General features: G+C 45.4%; 5 protein-coding genes across 6 annotated transcripts; 3 read left to right on the top strand and 2 right to left on the bottom strand.

Annotated features, from left to right (window-relative positions):
- The first annotated feature begins 1,116 nt into the window (after positions 1–1,116).
- On the top strand, positions 1,117–2,884 carry LOC147041372 (nuclear transport factor 2-like). Its single transcript, XM_085900316.1, has 5 exons — positions 1,117–1,285; positions 1,819–1,939; positions 2,015–2,086; positions 2,181–2,279; positions 2,590–2,884. Exons 2-5 carry the CDS (start codon positions 1,835–1,837, stop codon positions 2,710–2,712), a joined length of 399 nt encoding a protein of 132 aa, XP_085756442.1. The 5' UTR covers positions 1,117–1,285; positions 1,819–1,834; the 3' UTR covers positions 2,713–2,884.
- A 135-nt stretch (positions 2,885–3,019) lies between these two features.
- On the top strand, positions 3,020–5,672 carry rrm2b (ribonucleotide reductase M2 b). The gene is made up of 9 exons (XM_085900312.1): positions 3,020–3,447; positions 3,862–4,011; positions 4,067–4,183; positions 4,325–4,458; positions 4,590–4,684; positions 4,795–4,928; positions 5,005–5,109; positions 5,192–5,305; positions 5,418–5,672. The coding sequence occupies exons 1-9, from the start codon at positions 3,382–3,384 to the stop codon at positions 5,568–5,570; spliced, it is 1,068 nt and encodes a 355-aa protein (XP_085756438.1). The 5' UTR covers positions 3,020–3,381; the 3' UTR covers positions 5,571–5,672.
- A 161-nt stretch (positions 5,673–5,833) lies between these two features.
- Positions 5,834–16,325, top strand: LOC147041374 (protein LYRIC-like). 2 transcript variants are annotated; one of them, XM_085900307.1, is made up of 12 exons: positions 5,834–6,341; positions 6,697–6,819; positions 6,888–6,999; positions 7,079–7,237; positions 7,318–7,575; positions 7,661–7,726; positions 7,899–8,017; positions 8,713–8,808; positions 8,998–9,070; positions 9,144–9,202; positions 13,854–14,041; positions 14,139–16,325. In XM_085900307.1, exons 1-12 carry the CDS (start codon positions 5,982–5,984, stop codon positions 14,188–14,190), a joined length of 1,665 nt encoding a protein of 554 aa, XP_085756433.1. In that variant the 5' UTR covers positions 5,834–5,981; the 3' UTR covers positions 14,191–16,325. The 2 variants fall into 2 exon arrangements, with proteins under 2 accessions (XP_085756433.1, XP_085756434.1); XM_085900308.1 differs by lacking the exons at positions 13,854–14,041; positions 14,139–16,325 and having other exon boundaries at positions 9,144–10,514.
- Positions 14,099–15,066, bottom strand: fabp4a (fatty acid binding protein 4a). The gene is made up of 4 exons (XM_085900315.1): positions 14,911–15,066; positions 14,620–14,795; positions 14,441–14,542; positions 14,099–14,315 (listed from the first exon to the last, which is right to left on the bottom strand). The coding sequence occupies exons 1-4, from the start codon at positions 14,981–14,983 to the stop codon at positions 14,262–14,264; spliced, it is 405 nt and encodes a 134-aa protein (XP_085756441.1). The 5' UTR covers positions 14,984–15,066; the 3' UTR covers positions 14,099–14,261.
- mrpl53 (mitochondrial ribosomal protein L53) lies at positions 15,696–17,013 on the bottom strand. Its single transcript, XM_085900314.1, has 3 exons — positions 16,853–17,013; positions 16,464–16,576; positions 15,696–15,811 (listed from the first exon to the last, which is right to left on the bottom strand). Exons 1-3 carry the CDS (start codon positions 16,945–16,947, stop codon positions 15,711–15,713), a joined length of 309 nt encoding a protein of 102 aa, XP_085756440.1. The 5' UTR covers positions 16,948–17,013; the 3' UTR covers positions 15,696–15,710.
- Between the last annotated feature and the right edge of the window lie 323 nt (positions 17,014–17,336).

The raw sequence follows: 17,336 nt of genomic DNA on the forward strand, positions 1-17,336 counted from the left end.
CACACCCAGTCGCTCAACAAGCAAAGCGCCACGAGATCGCAAATAGTGTCAGGATTGTTTTGCACATTGTAAGAACGAAGTTCATTCAAAAAACAAACAGATTTGACGTTCAGACGTTTCGAAATGACGTCATGTCTTCCATTTAAAAATCCATCCATCCATTTTCCGAACCGCTTTGTCCCCACGGGGGTCGCGGGCGTGCTGGAGCCTATCCCAGCCGTCATCGGGCAGTTGGCGGGGGACACCCTGAACCGGTTGCCAGCCAATCGCAGGGCACACAGAGACGAACAACCATCCGCACTCGCACTCATACCTAGGGACAATTTAGAGCCTTCAATCGGCCTACCAAGCATGTTTTTGGGATGTGGGAGGAAACCGGAGTGCCCGCAGAAAAGCCACGGGGAGAACATGCAAACTCCACACAGGGAGGGCCGGAGGTGCAATTGAAGCCGCAACCTCCTAACTGTGAGGCGGACTCAGTGCGTCACCGAGCCGCCTATTTAAAAATACAAATTGTTTTTCTACCTTTTATATTCGGTATATTCGTCTTTTAAAAAAGCGCATTGATTATTATGATAATTTTGGCTTGATAGTGAATAGCCTGAGCCTTTAGGCAGAGAAATGGACCTGATGGTTGTGACGTCACCCTCATTATTGATCGCAATCAGCACAACGCCTGATTACTTAAAATAAGACGTCTCGGGGTTTTTTTTGCTCATATTTATGACATAAGTTATTAAAGTTCTGTACGATGTGATGTTGTTTGTGTCGCTTTCTTGTGACTACGTATTTCAAAACGTTTGAAAGTCAATATGGCCCAATCAGATCTTGGGATCAGGTTTGCGCAGGCGTGGAAGACAGTTGCTATGCAACAGATGCAGATGCATACATGGGCTTCCATTTTACGGTTCCCCGCAATTAACAAAATTAAAAGCTTTCCTCGTTCTCCAAAAGTAATTATCCTACTGTGAATTCAAGAATGACGTAACACAAAGCACGATATTTCGAACCACGGAACATGGAAGTCTGTTTTATGCGTTCGCAATGCATCATGGGCTATGTTATTAAACAGTTTGAAACTGTTTCCTGTAGACCTGCCGGCCAATCAAATCCAGTTTGAACGTCACGTGTCCTTTCGAAGGACGAATCAGCGAGCCATTCCCATTGGCCGGTGTGTGACGTCACTGGAAGAAGGCTGAACGGGAGTCGGCCATTTGCCTCGGCCCTCCCTGCTTCACTTTAATGCAGGCCTGGCCCGGCTATCGTCTAAAGTGGCTTAAAACTTGTGAGTACGATATTAGCATTTTAAAAGAGACACCCTTTAATGAAACCTGCATTATACTGTCAAATTGGGTGTATTGTTGGGATTAGTTTTTGGCTGAATGCGTATACGTCATGCCAGCCATCAAGGCACGAGTTAGCATCTGATGCTAAGAGTTTGGGTTTGTTTTTAGCAATGCTAAATAACAACCACTTCAACGGATCAAACGTCTTTCGGGGCAATAACAAGATCTGTCCAGGAAGTTCTAGTGCTTATCCTCACGAGGGTTGCGGCTGTGCTGGAGCCTTAGCCTCCTTCCCAGCTGTTTGTTGTAGGGCAAGAGGCGGGGTGTAACACTGGACATGTGGTAGCTCTTCCATATATGGACCGTCAAATTCGTCGTAGTCACGTTTATTTATTCTGTTATTATTTCAAGGATGTGATGCAGGTTTTATGTTGAAATCTACTCGAAAGCCAAATGCAGCATCACCCACAGTTTTGCTCAGGACTTGTGTAGACTTTTGTATCTATATTTTGAATCACTTTCTATTTTGCAGTTCCAGGGTGTCAGTCATGCAAGGGGGTGATATTGACTGTCAAAGAGTTGGTGAAGGTTTTGTGCAGTGGTACTACAACCAGTTTGATCACACGAATAGGATGGAACTGGTCAACCTTTATGTGAGTTTGCACCATCCATGTTGCTCGCAGCGTGTTAGTAAATGAATGTGGAACTTCATTGTGGTCATTTCTTAGGCTGAAGGTGCAACTCTGACATGGGAAGGAACCCTCTTCCATGGGAGAGAAGCCATTGCCGGAAAACTGACTGTAAGTATTGGACCTGATGGGTGAGAGTTCTCATTTTGCATGGACTTCACAGCAAAATTGGGAAATGTCTGCTTTTGCATTTGCAACCACACAGGGCATGCCGTTCCAGCAAATTAAGCACATTGTCACCGACCAAGATATCCAGCCCACAGTCGACAACAGCATCCTCATCATGGTCTTTGGACAGTTAAAGGTAAGCAAGCAGCATGGTGCACAATAGTGCTTAGTCTTGGAAAAAGAAAAGTTGTTCTATCTGCTCAGTGCCGTAGAATAGCGCTCTAATCATAATCATCGAGACAACTATCAATTCTTTTGCCAGTGAGCTGATGTTTTAATTTCCATTCAAAAACAGGACATTGTATCAACTTGGCCGTGCAGAAACGAAATGATGAAAAATGTTGTCGCCGGTTTGGTCCGTCACAAAATCGAAAAAGTCAAAAAGGAAGCATTTATTTGACGGAGGGGTTCACTTTTCTTGATGCATTTGTTTGATTTGCCGACAGACGGACAACGATCCGCCTTTGGCCTTCCACCAGGTGTTCATGCTGAAGCCACAGAACTGCAACTGGGTGTGCACGAATGACGTATTCCGCCTGGGTATACATAACATAGCCGTGGAGCCTTAATAGCCAACGAGACTTCAAACTAATTCCTCATAGTCATCCCAATTGACTTACCCGTCATATGTCCTGCCAGTTTTTCCCAAGAATGGAAAGAAAAAAAACATCTGAAGACTGAAATCTCCTGTGTCTTTTGTTCATTTCATGTTGCAATTGTGCAATAAAATTGGGACATTTACAGCACTGGTCCTCTCAACAACCAACAACAACAAAATGTTTTGGACGAACTGCTACAACTGACTAGATCTCGATTTTATTCATATATATTTAATTGAGTGCAATTATGACAATCCCTCAAGGGTCAATTTGACTGCTTTTACTTTTGTAAATGTACTTGCAGTTTGTGCCTGGAATTGACCCTTTGTACAAAAATAGTTGGGGACCAGTCTTTGACAGGATTCACTAGGGCCTAAACGTATGCATGTTATTGATGCTACTGAAATCCATAGAAAATACAGTACAGAGATTTTTAATCTTGAGCAAAAATGTTCTATTGCTTGTGAAATGAGTTTTGTGGTGTGCCTAATGATGTGTCCAGCCCTGACGTGCAATGCGATGACTTGCCTCCGTGCGCCGCCAGTGCTCCTGCCACTTTCCACTTTCAGAGGCCGTCCCTTTAATTGGGTTGGGGAAAAAACAACATGGAAAATACTGCGTCGTCTCTAGTCGGCCAGAATGACACCCACGCCGGGGGGCTCTGAAGACATGGACCGCTTAACTGCCGACCATCGCGGTGAACCGGTAAGACAATCATGCACTGATTAGCATGCTTATGCTAACGCTGGTTAGCTAGTGCAGCAACACACGTCAGATTAGCTGTTCGGTTTTGAAAGGGCGAAAATATTTTGATGGTAAATGTTAACTCCAGAAGCTATTATGTCTTTGACAAGTACTCATTCGACCCTCCACCAAAAAAATGGGTTTGTTTTTGATTGAGCGCTCAATTTTATTCTTAGGAAATGTTATGTCATTGGAAATGCTTGTCGTCAAGCTCAAGGAGTTTTATTTTAATTAAGAAACGACCCATTGCAACAGACACAATTACATTGACTGCCTTCCAATTATGGATATGCACAATTAACACGATTGCATGTTTTGGTCCCACTACCATGAACATTGTAGAGTAGTATTTTAAAAAAAACTTTTTCTACATAGAATGCTGTAAAGGACACAGATGCGGACTGCCAGGAGGATGAGCCTTTACTCCAAGAGAACCCCAAACGCTTTGTCATCTTTCCCATCCAGTATCCTGAAATCTGGAAGATGTACAAGCAGGCCCAGGCGTCTTTCTGGACAGTAGAAGAAGTGAGTGCCCTTTACATTCTTTCCCACAACTACTAAAACACGTGGCATCTTTTAGGTGGACCTTTCCAAAGACCTGGAGCACTGGGACCGGCTCACGTCTGAGGAGCGGCATTTCATCTCACACGTCCTGGCCTTCTTCGCTGCCAGCGATGGCATCGTGAACGAGAATCTGGTGAGATTAAGTCTCGTGTTTTAAAGCCGAGGAATAAGAGATGTCATCAGCCGATGGAATCCCTTTGTAGTTGTCAGACATCATAGTAAGTAGAATTAGGAATGTCGCACTAATGTCAGGTATGTTTACTTGTGCAACCAGGTGCAGAGGTTTTGTCGTGAGGTCCAGGTGCCCGAGGTACGCTCCTTTTACAGCTTCCAAATCCTGATGGAGACGGTGCACTCGGAGATGTACAGCATGCTCATCAACACCTACATACGGGACCTCAAGGAAAGGTCCGCTGTTGTTTTCTTTTTTTGACATGAAACAACATCAACAGCAGCTCACATTTTCAGCTGTTCCCCTTTTTTGGAAAACAACCAGTCTTGGTAAACATTGGCTTGGTCCGCCTTTGTTATATTTCCAGGGACTATCTCTTCAGTGCCATTCAAACGTTGCCGTGCGTCAAGCGCAAGGCCGACTGGGCGCTGGAGTGGATAAATGACACCCGGTCCACCTTTGGTGAGAAAGCACAACGTCAAGCACTCGTGCAACCGCTGGATATCTGTTTTCAAAATGTAGCGACAAGTCAAAAAGTTGTCAGAAAGATGGTGCGCCTTTTGTGCCGACAGCCGAGCGAATCGTGGCCTTTGTGGCAGTGGAGGGCATCTTCTTCTCGGGCTCCTTCGCCGCAATTTACTGGTTGAAGAAAAGAGGCCTCATGCCCGGCCTCACCTACTCCAATGAGCTCATCAGCCGGGACGAGGTCCATATCCTTTGCTAGCGAGCGTATGGTGGCTAACGCGGCAGTCTGCATCTTTTCTCTTCTTCATCCTCTTTAGGGACTGCACTGCAACTTTGCCTGTCTGCTCTACAGCTACCTGTTGAAGAAGCCTTCCCAGGATCGGGTGAAGGACATCATCACCAAAGCTGTTAGCATTGAACAGGTCACCCAATTTAAACAGCTTTTCCCAGTTGCTAGCATACGCTAATAACCAATAATAACATGGCCTGGTTTTACTGAGTCAGGAGTTTCTGAGTGAGGCCTTACCGGTGGATCTTATCGGAATCAACTCTTCCCTGATGAAGCAGTACATCCAGTTTGTGGCAGATCGGCTGCTCTCTGACCTGGGACTGGCCAAGGTAACCCCGTCAAATCCAGCATCCTCCCAGTTGACCAACAAATAGAATATTTGCTCAACATTCATAAGAATGAGGTTCTTGATATGATTATTATTATTTTTGTTTTTTTTAGGTTTACATGTCCAAGAACCCGTTTGACTTCATGGAGTCTATTTCCTTAGAGGGGAAAACCAATTTTTTTGAGAAGAGAGTGGGCGAGTACCAGAGATTTGGGGTCATGTCAAACCTGATAGACTGCGAGTTTACTCTGGATGCCGACTTCTGAAGTTACGTGTTTATTTAATTTATTTATTTCAGTGACGCATTCAGGTTCACAAATACTGCCCCCCCCCCCCCCCAAAAAAAAAAAAAACGTCCACCGGAACAACAAGACCATATTTTAAAAACATAATAAAAATTTTTTGTCTAAATTTCTGCACCTTCACCTTCTCTCAGTTCATACTCCAGTGCAGACAGTGACGGTAATGCAACATCAAACCGCACAAAAATACCGCAGAAGACAAAAATGAGGAAGCGGAGACCTGACGTCACATCTCCGTTAGCATGCGACTGCTAACAGCTAGCAGCTAACTGGCTAACTGACGTCACATCTCCGTTAGCATGCGACTGCTAACAGCTAGCAGCTAACTGGCTAACTGGTAGCCGCTCCGGTTCTTCGCTTCATTCGGAGCCCACCATGGCTGGAGGACACTGGCGAGGCTTTGCGCTGGAAGAAGCCGAGTTCCTCTCCGGCCGCCTAAAGGACCTGCTGTCCTCCGGGCAAGCATACGTCGGAAGCCACCTGGGCTTAGACTTGGGTATGAAGTCCGAGCTGTTCCCGACCTGGCTCATTCTGACCATGGCCGCCGTTAGCGCGCTGCTCTTGCTCGCCGTCACCTGGGCCGCCGTGTGCGGTGGCAGGAGGAGGAAGCGGATTATGCCGGTGGTCACTCCCAGTGGCCGCGGCGGTGGGCATCCCGTCGCCAAGACCGCGGTGACCAAAACGGTTAAGTTGGAAGAGACGAAGAAAAGACAGTCCAAGAGAGTGGGGGAGAAGGTCTGACATTTTGAGTTACATGAGTCGTTGACGAAGAGAGCGTCGGTTAGCTTGTTTAGCCAAATTGAATTTGTTGATTTGCAACAATAACGAGGACGCCATTTTGGCATGTCGCGTTGAAAATGATTCACTTTCGATATTCAAAACCCACGAAAAATCCCAATGTACTGCCATTACATTCATAGTTTATTCGCCCAAAATTAATGTGCCTGCTTTATAAACAATTAAAGCAATTTAGTATTACTGCAAATGTATTGCTCTCTTAACGCTACTGTGCTGTTTAACACCCTTGCCAACTATAACCAGAACATCATTGTTAAGATGTTTGTAACATGTTTATGTCACATTTCAACAGAAACTTCAACCCAACGGACAGCCTGCAGCTACTGCTGTCCTAGTGCAACAGGAAGTCAAAGCCCTTGGGCTTCATCCGGATGCGCTTCGCAAGCTGCACCTGCCTTCTGTCAAACCTCGGAAGGTGCCATTACCTTCGCCTCTTTTAGCTAAAAAATAGAATGATGCTTTTGTTTGCATACTTGTCTGCAGGCGCCCGATGCGCAGCTGCCCGTGCAAGTGAAAAAAGACCAGAAGAAAAGGAAGACGAGTGTAAAACTGGTGCAGCAAGTGATTGTGCACGACAGGAAAGAACCTGACGAAGGTAATGGCCACCGACATTGCCAAATCAAAGTGTATACATGTTGCAAAGATATGGCCTGAGACCATTTGTTGGCTGCCAGGCGCGTGGGAGACCAAAGTGAGTAACCGTGAGAAGAAGCAGCAGCGGCGAAAGGAAAAAGGTGCAGAGTCCTTGAGTGTCTCAGAGGGGACGCACCCTGCCAAAGGCCATGTGGACTCCACCAGCAATATAAAGAAGAAGAAAAACAGAGCAGCTAATGGTATGCTCCAGCCGACGGACATCAATGCTTGTACACTTTGAGGTGGCATGGAAGCCCATTTTTAGAGCTCTTTGTTTCAGAGTTTCAGAACTCCAAATCAGCCGCCAAAGGAGGCAACGGCGTCAACGGCAGAAGCCGGACTGACTTTTTCGCCAATGTCCCACCATTCCAAACGGGCTTCACCGAGACGAGCAAATCGAGTGCCCACTACTGCACCCGAACCGAACCCCGGTCCTGGGGCCAGGAGTCACAAGGCGCCACTCAGACATGGGTGGCCAACAGGAAATCAGATCCTGACCCGGCATCTTTGTCCGTACTACGACTGAACGCGGCCGCAGGTAGGACAGATGACTGACACCTCGTCGCACATGTCGTCTCAAGGCCGTAGCGCCATCCCTCTTGTTGTGTCTGTCTTGTTTCCAGAGCCACTGTCCAAGTGCGTGGAGCTGCAGTGGACGCGTCATGCTGATGACGAATGGGCTGGAATGAGTGAGTGTGGTCAATCTGTCCTTTTCACGCGCTGCAAGCCCAGAGCAAAATTGACCTATCACGCCTTCACCTAATGTGTAATCTGTAGACAAAAGTGCTTCCGCTTGCGATTCTGGCAGTCTTTCGGTGCAGCCTCAAACGCAAATGCCAAGTAAATGCGTCTTTGCCGCAGAGAGTGAGGACGCCGGCTCCGACTGGAACGCCCCCGTCGAGCACTGGGGCAATTACGAGGAGCCCCCTGTGGTGAGCGGGGCACTGACTCAGCCGAGGAAGCGGACTCCCGCCAACAAGGTCTGACTTTCAAATTCCTCACAATGCCACAATCTCATTTTGCCTTTGAGACGTCCATCCATCCATTATGCACAAACGTATCATGGAAAATCCACTTCTTTTGCTTTTATATTCATTTTATTGTGTACTTTGTAATCTATCCCTCCAGTTGCTGCAGAAATACTTTTATGATCTGAATGGGGGCTATTTTCTACTCCGTTCGGTTTTCTCTTGCTGTATTCTGACTGTCTGCTGTATGCACACTTGCTCCATTTTTGCTCCTCCTCTTATTTATTTATTTATTTATTTATTTATCATTTATTCATCGCTCTTATTTTTTCATTGTATGTGCCTTCTTGTTTTTACTTTTTGTGTTTTCTTGAATGTATTGTTCGTCCATGTGTGTGTGTGTGTCTTGTCACCGTGGGATAGTGTGAAATTTCAATCTCTTTGTGACTTTGAAAGTCCTGCTTGTTCAAGGACGAGAGTTTCAGAAATCTTTTGTCAGTATAGAGAAGGATTCACCAAAAGACTTTGTTTAGTTGATGGTTCAGTCCCTTCAATCTTTGGAAACGACGAATACAGTAAAGCGGCAAGCTTGAGATCCAAAAAATAATAACAAAAATATTTCACATAATTAACCACAACGAACTTAAAAGGGAATAATTTATAAATGTGATACACAAGCTTTAAGATGTCTGCCGGTGTTGTTGTAGGTGTCGGCAGGTGAGAAGGAGAGCGAGGATCTGGCAGGTCGTGCAGGAAAGCCCAAGAAGAAGAGAAAAAAGAAGACAAACGAAGAGGCGGCTCAGGCAAGACTTGTTTTGCTTATAATGTCGGCATGCCAGATCACGTGACAAAATATTTCCACGTGTACATCCTTTGGCAAAATTACAAATATGGTACTGACGTGGTTATGAAATGTCTTACTGTCTCTTTAATGAATTGCAGTCATGCAGAAAATGTCTTTCATTGAAAGTGTTGTGATTGACCGATATTAGGCGCTAATCATGGCACCCAAACCTGAAGATCTCTCCATCGCTGCCTCCAAAAATCCGATCATACCATCTTGGAGTAAGTCTGAATTCTTCTTGCAAAATCAAACATGAGCAAATGAGTTTGTTCAACTTAGTTTTGTGTTTGGTAGAGCGAGCCGAGCAAAAGGCGGCGGCGGCGGCGGCAACAGCAGACAAAGACAACAAAAAGGTCAGACGGGAAACCTAAAAATCACCTGACGACTCTTTTTCCGACCTTTGTATGCAAACGATTGTGGAATTTGTCAATATGCAATAATGAGCAGCTTCCTTCTCAAGATGGTTTTAAATCCAATTCTTGCTAATATAATAAGACAAAAATGACTGATGTAAAGTGATGTAATGTGGCGAGGAGGAGATCCTCTGGACTTGAGTCTTATTTGCACTAATTTTGCTGCCCACTGGACTTTTATCATTGAGGTTCCATTCTTTTGGACTTGTTTGTTTACACTTTTATTGATTGACTTTCCTGCTGTTCGAACAAATACATTTACAGTTGCAATTTTAACAATTAACAATTTCGGATCAAATTAAAGCCACAGCAGGATACTTTAATTTGGAAAAATTTAAATTCACTGCAATTTAACATTGAAATTTAAGAACAGCACGGGGCCAACAATTTGAGACCTTGATTGAAAATCAACAATTAAGATTTAATCAAGCACTCCGATGTGTCAGCGTAGTGTAGAAATGTTTTCACCGAACTAAAAAAATATGAATTGAAAATGTCAATTGCCTTTATGAAACAGCCACGAGCGAATGCTGCAATGCAAAAAAAAAAAAAAATGAAGTCACTGTAAAAAGACATTTTGAATCGCTGAATCTTTCAAGTCGACTGTCATCTAAATGAGCGTAAATGCTCATCAAACGCCTTCAAGTGGTGACATAAGAAATTGATGATCTCCATTTGTTCCCCCTTCGTCAGCGAGCGATTGTAGCGGCTGATGTGGTCTAAAATGCTCGCTCACGCCTGTTGGAGGACTTATTTATTTATTCATTTTAATCAGCTTTAAGTGGAACATGAAAAAGCAGTTGCGGGAATTTCATTCCGTTGCCTTAACCTGTCGTCGGTTTTATGTAAAAGTGCTCCGGCGACCTGTTTTGCTCTTCTGTGTTGTTTCCTTCCAATTGTAACTTTTGATGTCAACTGAGTCTTGCATGACTTTGTAGAAGAATAAGAATTGTGACATTTGTCAATGGAAAGCAGCAAACAGCTTTGCCTGTTTTGGCCATCTGGTGTGTCAAATAGATTTCTTTTTTAATTAAACAAAAACATGTTTGCATGTTAAAAAAAAGAACAAAAATAAATGTAACAAGTCAGGGATGGGGTCTAGATTTTTACTAATGTTGAATCCATGTATTTCTGTAATTGAATAACTTGTCTGAAAGAAATTATTTTTGTTTATTCAGGTGATATAAATGATGTTTGTATGTATCAAAATGTATAATGCTTGATTTTAAGATGAATATTTCTCTTATTTTCATCAGGGATCAGTTTGATTTGTCAGCCGGCAGTTGCACTAAAATACAAATATTTTCATGTTACCAGCTCAGTGGCCTAGTGGTAGAGTGCCCTCCCTGAGACTGGAAGGTTGTGGCTCATACCAAAGACTATAAAAATGGATCCCATTGCCTCCCTGCTTGGCACTCAGCATTAAGGGTTGGAATTGGGCTGTTAGATCACCTAATGATTCTAGATTGCAGCACTGCTGCTACTCACTGCTCCCCTCTCTCTCCCCCAGGGCAGGGGATGGATCCAAATCACATGGGGATGGGTTAAATGCAGAGGACTAATTTCACCACACCCAGATGTGTGTGTGACGATGATCATTGGGACTCGGGGGGACTTTAGTCATAACAAAATACTCCATTGCATTGCTAGCTAGCTAGCTAGCTGAATGCCTTCCTGACGAGGGGTTTGAATGAGCTTCCCGCTGTCACCGCTAGAGGTCGGCCAAAGCCAATTCATTCATTTTGGCAAACGAAAGTCAGCCAGGTTTGGACACGTTTCTTTCGTCATCTTGATTTATATGCATGCTATAGATCACAAATTCTGTCAATATGCGCCAACTCGGCCCCTTTCTGTCCGCCTCCAGCCCCTCGCTCTCGTTCCGCCGTAAATGCTGACCGGGCTTGTGTTGCATTTAAGTGTTTGGTATGCTGGTTGTAAAAAGGATTTTGCCCGCTGCCCCATAGAATGGAGGCAGCGAGGCGGATGGCGATGCGTGGGATCCCGGCAGTCGACAAACGCTGACCTCCGTAAAACATAACCGACCTGCGGGGATTACAGTACAGACGGCAAGGTGGCAGGCAACAGTTTCTCTTTGTTTATCAGTCAGTCAGAGTTTGTCTGTCTGGAGGCGCATGTGTTTGTCAGTCCTTTGGTCTCGCCGGACTGATGTGTCTACGGCGCACATCTGCGCCATCCTCGACGTACTCTCCAAGGAACAGTGGCACACCATCATCCCCGTTTCTCGCAAACCTGTCTGTTTTGTCTTCACGGGCTCTGTCCGACCACAAGTTTCTCCTCGAATGCCTTTTTGTTTTTCCTTTTATATTCACGGTTATGTAACCATCACGTTGACTAAGAACATGGGGTTGAACTTAGCGAGTCTTGTCAATTTTCAGGAGTCCAGCAAGTCATTTTTCATCCGCTTCAATAGTGTCCAAGTGTCAGCAGCTCGTGGGAATTCTTTGGCCTTTGTCCAGGCCACTTTTTTTGCTTCCTTGTATAAGCAGCCAGGCTCAGCTATAGCTCGACAGGAGGCTTGGGGTTCAAGGAATGTTGGGCGGGACAAAAGGAGGGTCACTAACATCCCTTCCCGAGCGGCAGGGCATCATGTGATTGTTAATTGCTCAAGCGGGTCAAATCCAGACTTACCTTGTGTCAAAATTCTTTGCCGTCTCCAATTAATCCTGAGATGTCACGCCGGGATCAAAGGGATTGGCTGGATTTGGAACTCATTGGCTCATTTCCTACTACCTTGTCATTTTATGGAGATTTTATTTCGGGGGGTGCCAGTGGTCTGTCCGTTAGTCAGCCTGTCTGTTGGTTGCTCTGTCAGTCGGAAGGATTTTGTCTGTCTGTCCATGGGCTGGTTGGTCTGCAGATGGTTAATCTGTCTGTCGGCCTCCAATCATCGGTCTGTCTTTTTGTCTTTGCCTTTGTCTTGGCCAACCTGGTGGTCTGTCTGTCCGTCCGTCTGTCTGGCCCTACCTCCCGCCCTACCTCCCACCCTAAAAAAAAAAAAAAAACCAAGTCTCTAGAAGTGTTTGCTTTTTTAACCCGCAGTTGTGCGTGTCCGCCATCCAGCTGGATGGTTTCCCGCTGATTTTCACACGGGCGTTGGCTCAGTCTTCCCCTCTCGAGTCTCTGAGTCCCTCAAGGCCGATAAGTCCTATGAGCTTTAATGAGGAGCTGTTCAAAGGCCTGTTTACAAGAGTAAACAATAGCTCATCCTGTGCCTTAATGGATTCTCAGCCTGCCCATTATGGCCTAATGTGCACACGTAACCTCACACAAAAAAAAAAAAGTGTGCAGGAGGTCAACCAATGGTGCGGTGGGTCTGTAGCAGGAAAGTCCAGACGACAGAGGAGGAACATGGGATCCTGCCGGAGAAGTTTCACGTTCCAAACAGAAACGGCAAGATCCATCCCTGAAGAGGAAACTGGGGGAGGTAGACATGATAACAAAACAAACAGCCCTTAAAACAATCGAATGTAGCACAGGAGGTGAAAGAAGTGGGGAAGCAAAACAAATGTGGAAATGGATCACCTGCATTCAAATCTCATTTGAAGCTCCCAATGTGGTCATGTTGCTGATCGCCGACTTGTAGAAGTTGCAGACGCCAGACGTTTGAGTCCCCTTCATGCTGTGTCCATACAATGCTGACAAATAAACATTTCAGCACGCGTCAAAGATTTAAGCCAGTCTAACTTATACTAAGCCTGTAGCTTGTCTGATTATTCTTGCACAAACGCAAGATTAGCAAAAGAGGGCCTGAAGGCCATTGTCTTGCATTTGTTTGTGTAGCTTCACTTGAAAGATTTCCATCATCCTGACAGGGGACAGGAACGCATGCTTGAGGGGGGGCACTCCGGAAAGTTGAGTGGGGCGTCGTGTACCGTCTGTTCTTTCACAGTCGGAGAATGTTTTGGCAAGATTTGTACACGTTTTAAGCGTTCAACTGAAATCATACAAACACTTTGTGCCTTGGCTGTCGCGAAAAAGGTCACGTCGTATTGTTCTTAAAGGTCTCGTCAAGCTTAAGACGAGGACAAGCAAAGGAAGGGCGTCCACGCTCCCGATCGAGTGGAACTTTCCAGATGTGCCGAGGACGTGACCGAGAGCCTTTCAAACAAAAGCAACCTTTCCCTCTGGACCGGCTTGAAGTGAACCAACTGTGCTTTTTCTCCGAGGACGGAGCGCATACGCGTTTGCAAAGCCCGGCCGGGTTGACGAAAACAACACCGAATGGCAGCCGACAGCCTTGTGGCTATTGCGTCGCTTCCTGCGCCGCTTCCCCGTTTGTGCGGCAAACCTTCCCAGTAGCGATAAGGTTCAAACGTGGGAAGGAAAAGAACAGTCAAAACATTCAGTATGCCTGCTCCGCCGTGTCAGCGCTATTCATTGAACACGTTCCCTTCGGGTATGGTGGCCTTTTCATTGTTGGCAAACGGCGAGCTGCTGTTATGCACAGCGCAAATTCAAAGTTGCATTTGTGCAACATGGTTCATGTGACTGACTTGATTTCGTTTCATTTCAGGATGGAGAACAAAATCTGTCTTTGTGACCTCAAGTGACTCCTTTTTCATTCCTTCAGTTTGCTCGACATGTGCAATGGGAAACGTTTGACCTCTTGCAAGGAGGGGAAAAAAGACGACATTTCCTCTATGCGATGCACCGGCCGAAGCGGATGTTCTGGCTGCCGGAGGGGAATCGGACATCAAGCTCGCTGACCTTTTCAAGTGTTTGCTGTTTGAGCTGCGGATGGAGCGCAAACAATCAAAGGCAGGAAGCCATTTTGGCTCCGTCCAGGCCGATTGTTATCGGGAGTAAAAGGCAGACTTTGACAAATGAGCTTTATTGAAATTTGCATCATTTTCAGGATTTTGGAGCAAACACACCAAAACAAAACAAGACAAAATAGACGCTCATGAAACTGAGCCCGTCTGTCATGGGTCCGGCGAGGCGGTCGGTACCGGCGGCGGCGGCGGCCACGGCCACGTCATCATGCCTCCCTCACGTACGTCCTCACCGCCACCACATCTCCCATGATGCACCTCTGAACAGTGAAAAAACAGTGAGCCCACATGAGGTACACCTCTGGAAATTCATTCCATCCTACAAATGCGGATGGATCAACAGTGTAATCTTACAAGACTCGAATATCCTGAAGCAAATGCTCACCGCTATTAACTTGCCATCAGTGACTTCTCTTTCGATGCGCGTCTCTTTGCCGTCCCAGGCCTGCTTCTGCACGAGTTTGCCGTTCTCCAAACTGACGACGCTCTGCGCACAAGAGCGAGTCATTCAGGTCAGCAGACGAAAATCAACAGAGAAAGGCGAGGCGAGTGCGGGATTCGAACCCGCGTCTTCCTGTCGTCGGCAGTGGTCTCCTCAAAGGGCTCGTCGAGCTTGAACTTGATCTCGGACGTCTTGAAGGTGCTCTGTGTCTTTATGCTGATGGCGCCCCGGTCGTCCGCTGTCACGATCAAGTTGGGCTTGGTACGGTTGCCCACCTGCCGGATGGCGAAGCCGACACCTGCGCGCCGCCACCAGCACACGGTAAGGGAGGGGCGGTCCAAAGGGGATTCCATGCATAATGCTGGCTTTGTTTTGAAAAAAATGTACAATAATCAACAAAACATTTATCCTACCAATGGCTTTCATGTAGTCGTCAAAGTTCTCGCTGGAAACCATCTTCCACGTCCCGACAAACTTCTCGACCATGGTTGCAAAAGTCTTTGTTTTTTTTTTGCTGGTATTCCAAACTTGTGTAAGCTCCAAAGTCTGGCGGCCGAGTAAGCACTCTCGCTATTTATGAGGCATGCAGATCCAATCAGAAAAGGGGACGGGGGCTCAAAAGACCACCCCCAGCTTCACCCTGCTTGCTGTGAGCATCTTTGCCTAACACTACTAAAAGTCATGACAGGATATTCGTTTCTCATGAAAGTCATTGTGGAAAGGTTTTACAAACAAACGTACGGCATTAACGTGAGGTTTTTGTACATATCATGTGAAAATAAGGCTCTACTTTTGGGTGGAACAATTCAACAACAAATAAAAAGACCTTTGAGAAGTGAACTCAAATTTATTGATAGAATTGCTGACTGGTACATGACGCATTTGTTAACGTTACTTGAGCCGAATCATCTAGTCAATTCTCTGGTATTTCAGGCGCGATAAAGACACTTGACTGGGTGAAAGGTTTGTTTGGTCATTCTTTTCTGTGCTTCAGAAAAAGCACTTGTGTATTAAAGGTCATCCATCGCTTGCAAAATATCCTCCCTACATAATCTGAGCCCCGCAACCAATCAGGCAGATTATGTAACATGGCCCTCTATGACTTTTTGGAGAGGATTTAAATTGTACCCATACAGTGGCTAAGAAAAATCAGATGATACGTTTGATTATAAAGATCCAGTCCTGTACACAATAGTAGTAGTGTGATTGTTCTTTATTTGGCCGAAGCCTTGGACGTGCACCCAGCTTGGAAGGCGGTGAGCATCTCGCTGCTGGTCAGGTTGGCGCCCTTCATCAGCAGCCTCTTGCCATCCACTGAGGAGGAAGAAGGAAAAAAAAGCGGGAGGATCTGCTCACACAATGACACAAAGGCCGGTTGGACAAAGGGAAGTGTGAGTAAAAGTCAAGTGGCCCCCACACACAATGGGACAGTGAGGCGCTCTTGACCTATGGTGAAGATGCGTGTGCATGCACTTATGCATGCACTCATAAAAAGGATGAATGACGTGGCAGCAGCGGAAGCTTAATTCAACACAAGCAGGCTTTGTTCATACTCCGTCCGTCATACTTAATGCTTTTGCGCCATCTTGTGGTATCTAGGTGATGTCAACGTAAATTGAGACGCTGCACTGAGAATAGAATATTTGACTGTTATTGTGGTACACAACGAAATATTTAAGACACGTTTAAAGACATATTGATATGGCTTTTAATTAACCTGTAGTGGCCGATTTGGCTGGAGTTTGTTTTTATTTTGAGTTTTTCCTTGCCCATTTGGGAGCCCAAGATCAGGGGATGCTATGAGAATAGTTGTCAATTGATTGTCTATGTGAAGCCCTTTGAGACTGCTTGTGATTTAGGGCTATACAAATAAATAAAAAGAAAGAAAAGAAATTGGACAAATGTTGTGCCATCGATGGACAATTGGATTTTCATCCTTTATTATTTATAATGAGCCGACCCTTACCATAAGTGACATCCACAAGCGGTTCTGACTTGTCGTGTTTCATCATGGATATCACCTCGCAGTTTGAATTGGTCAATCTGGCCTTCTCCGAACCCACCGCGACCAGGAATTCCCTACAAGACACATTTCAGATGCCTTTCATACAGTCCGTTGCATTTTAAGCACATCCGACCTTTATTAAGCTATCAGTGTAATTTGGCAAACGTTTCTTGCATGCAATAACTTTTTCGTCCAGATAAAACGGCTAGGACTAAAAATCGCAAATGACGACCATTTGATTTCCATAGTGTTAAAAGGTGTGGCTAATTAGGAACATGCTAATGCGACGACCCGTGTAAACCGTAAAAGCACGGCGTAAATTACACCAAATTAATCGACGGTAGTCCTACCGCGTCGAGCGGACGTTGGCTTCGAAAGGACAAAAGTGGATGGCTATTTTCTTCACCGCCTTCAACACCAGGGTCGCCCGACCGGGGGGCGCCATGTTTCTTTCACCTTTCACCCGGAAAGGAAGAGATGCAACGATCGGCGCGCTATTCCTAAGTGGCCGCCGGAGGACGACATAACTCGGATATTTTAGGGGATTTTTTTCGGGGTTAATAATACAGAAACGCTGGTTTGTGTTTAATATTTGATTCATTAATTTTGACTTATTTTCCCAAAAGACTCGGTGGAGCACTGGGTAACACGTCCGCCTCACAGTTCGGAGGGTGTTTTGAGAATAAAATGTTTTATTTAAAAATGACTTATGCCACAACAATTTTCATTGTATTCAATATCTTTACATTTATAAATTCAGTTCTCAATCAATTGAGTTTTGTTCGGAAAACATAATTGCTTGATGAATTCCTTTGAAAAAAAAAAAGTGTTTTA

The sequence above is a fragment of the Syngnathus leptorhynchus genome, chromosome 20 (genome assembly GCF_054491065.1).
Source record: "Syngnathus leptorhynchus isolate UIUO chromosome 20, UIUO_Slep, whole genome shotgun sequence".
Taxonomy (NCBI): domain Eukaryota; kingdom Metazoa; phylum Chordata; class Actinopteri; order Syngnathiformes; family Syngnathidae; genus Syngnathus; species Syngnathus leptorhynchus.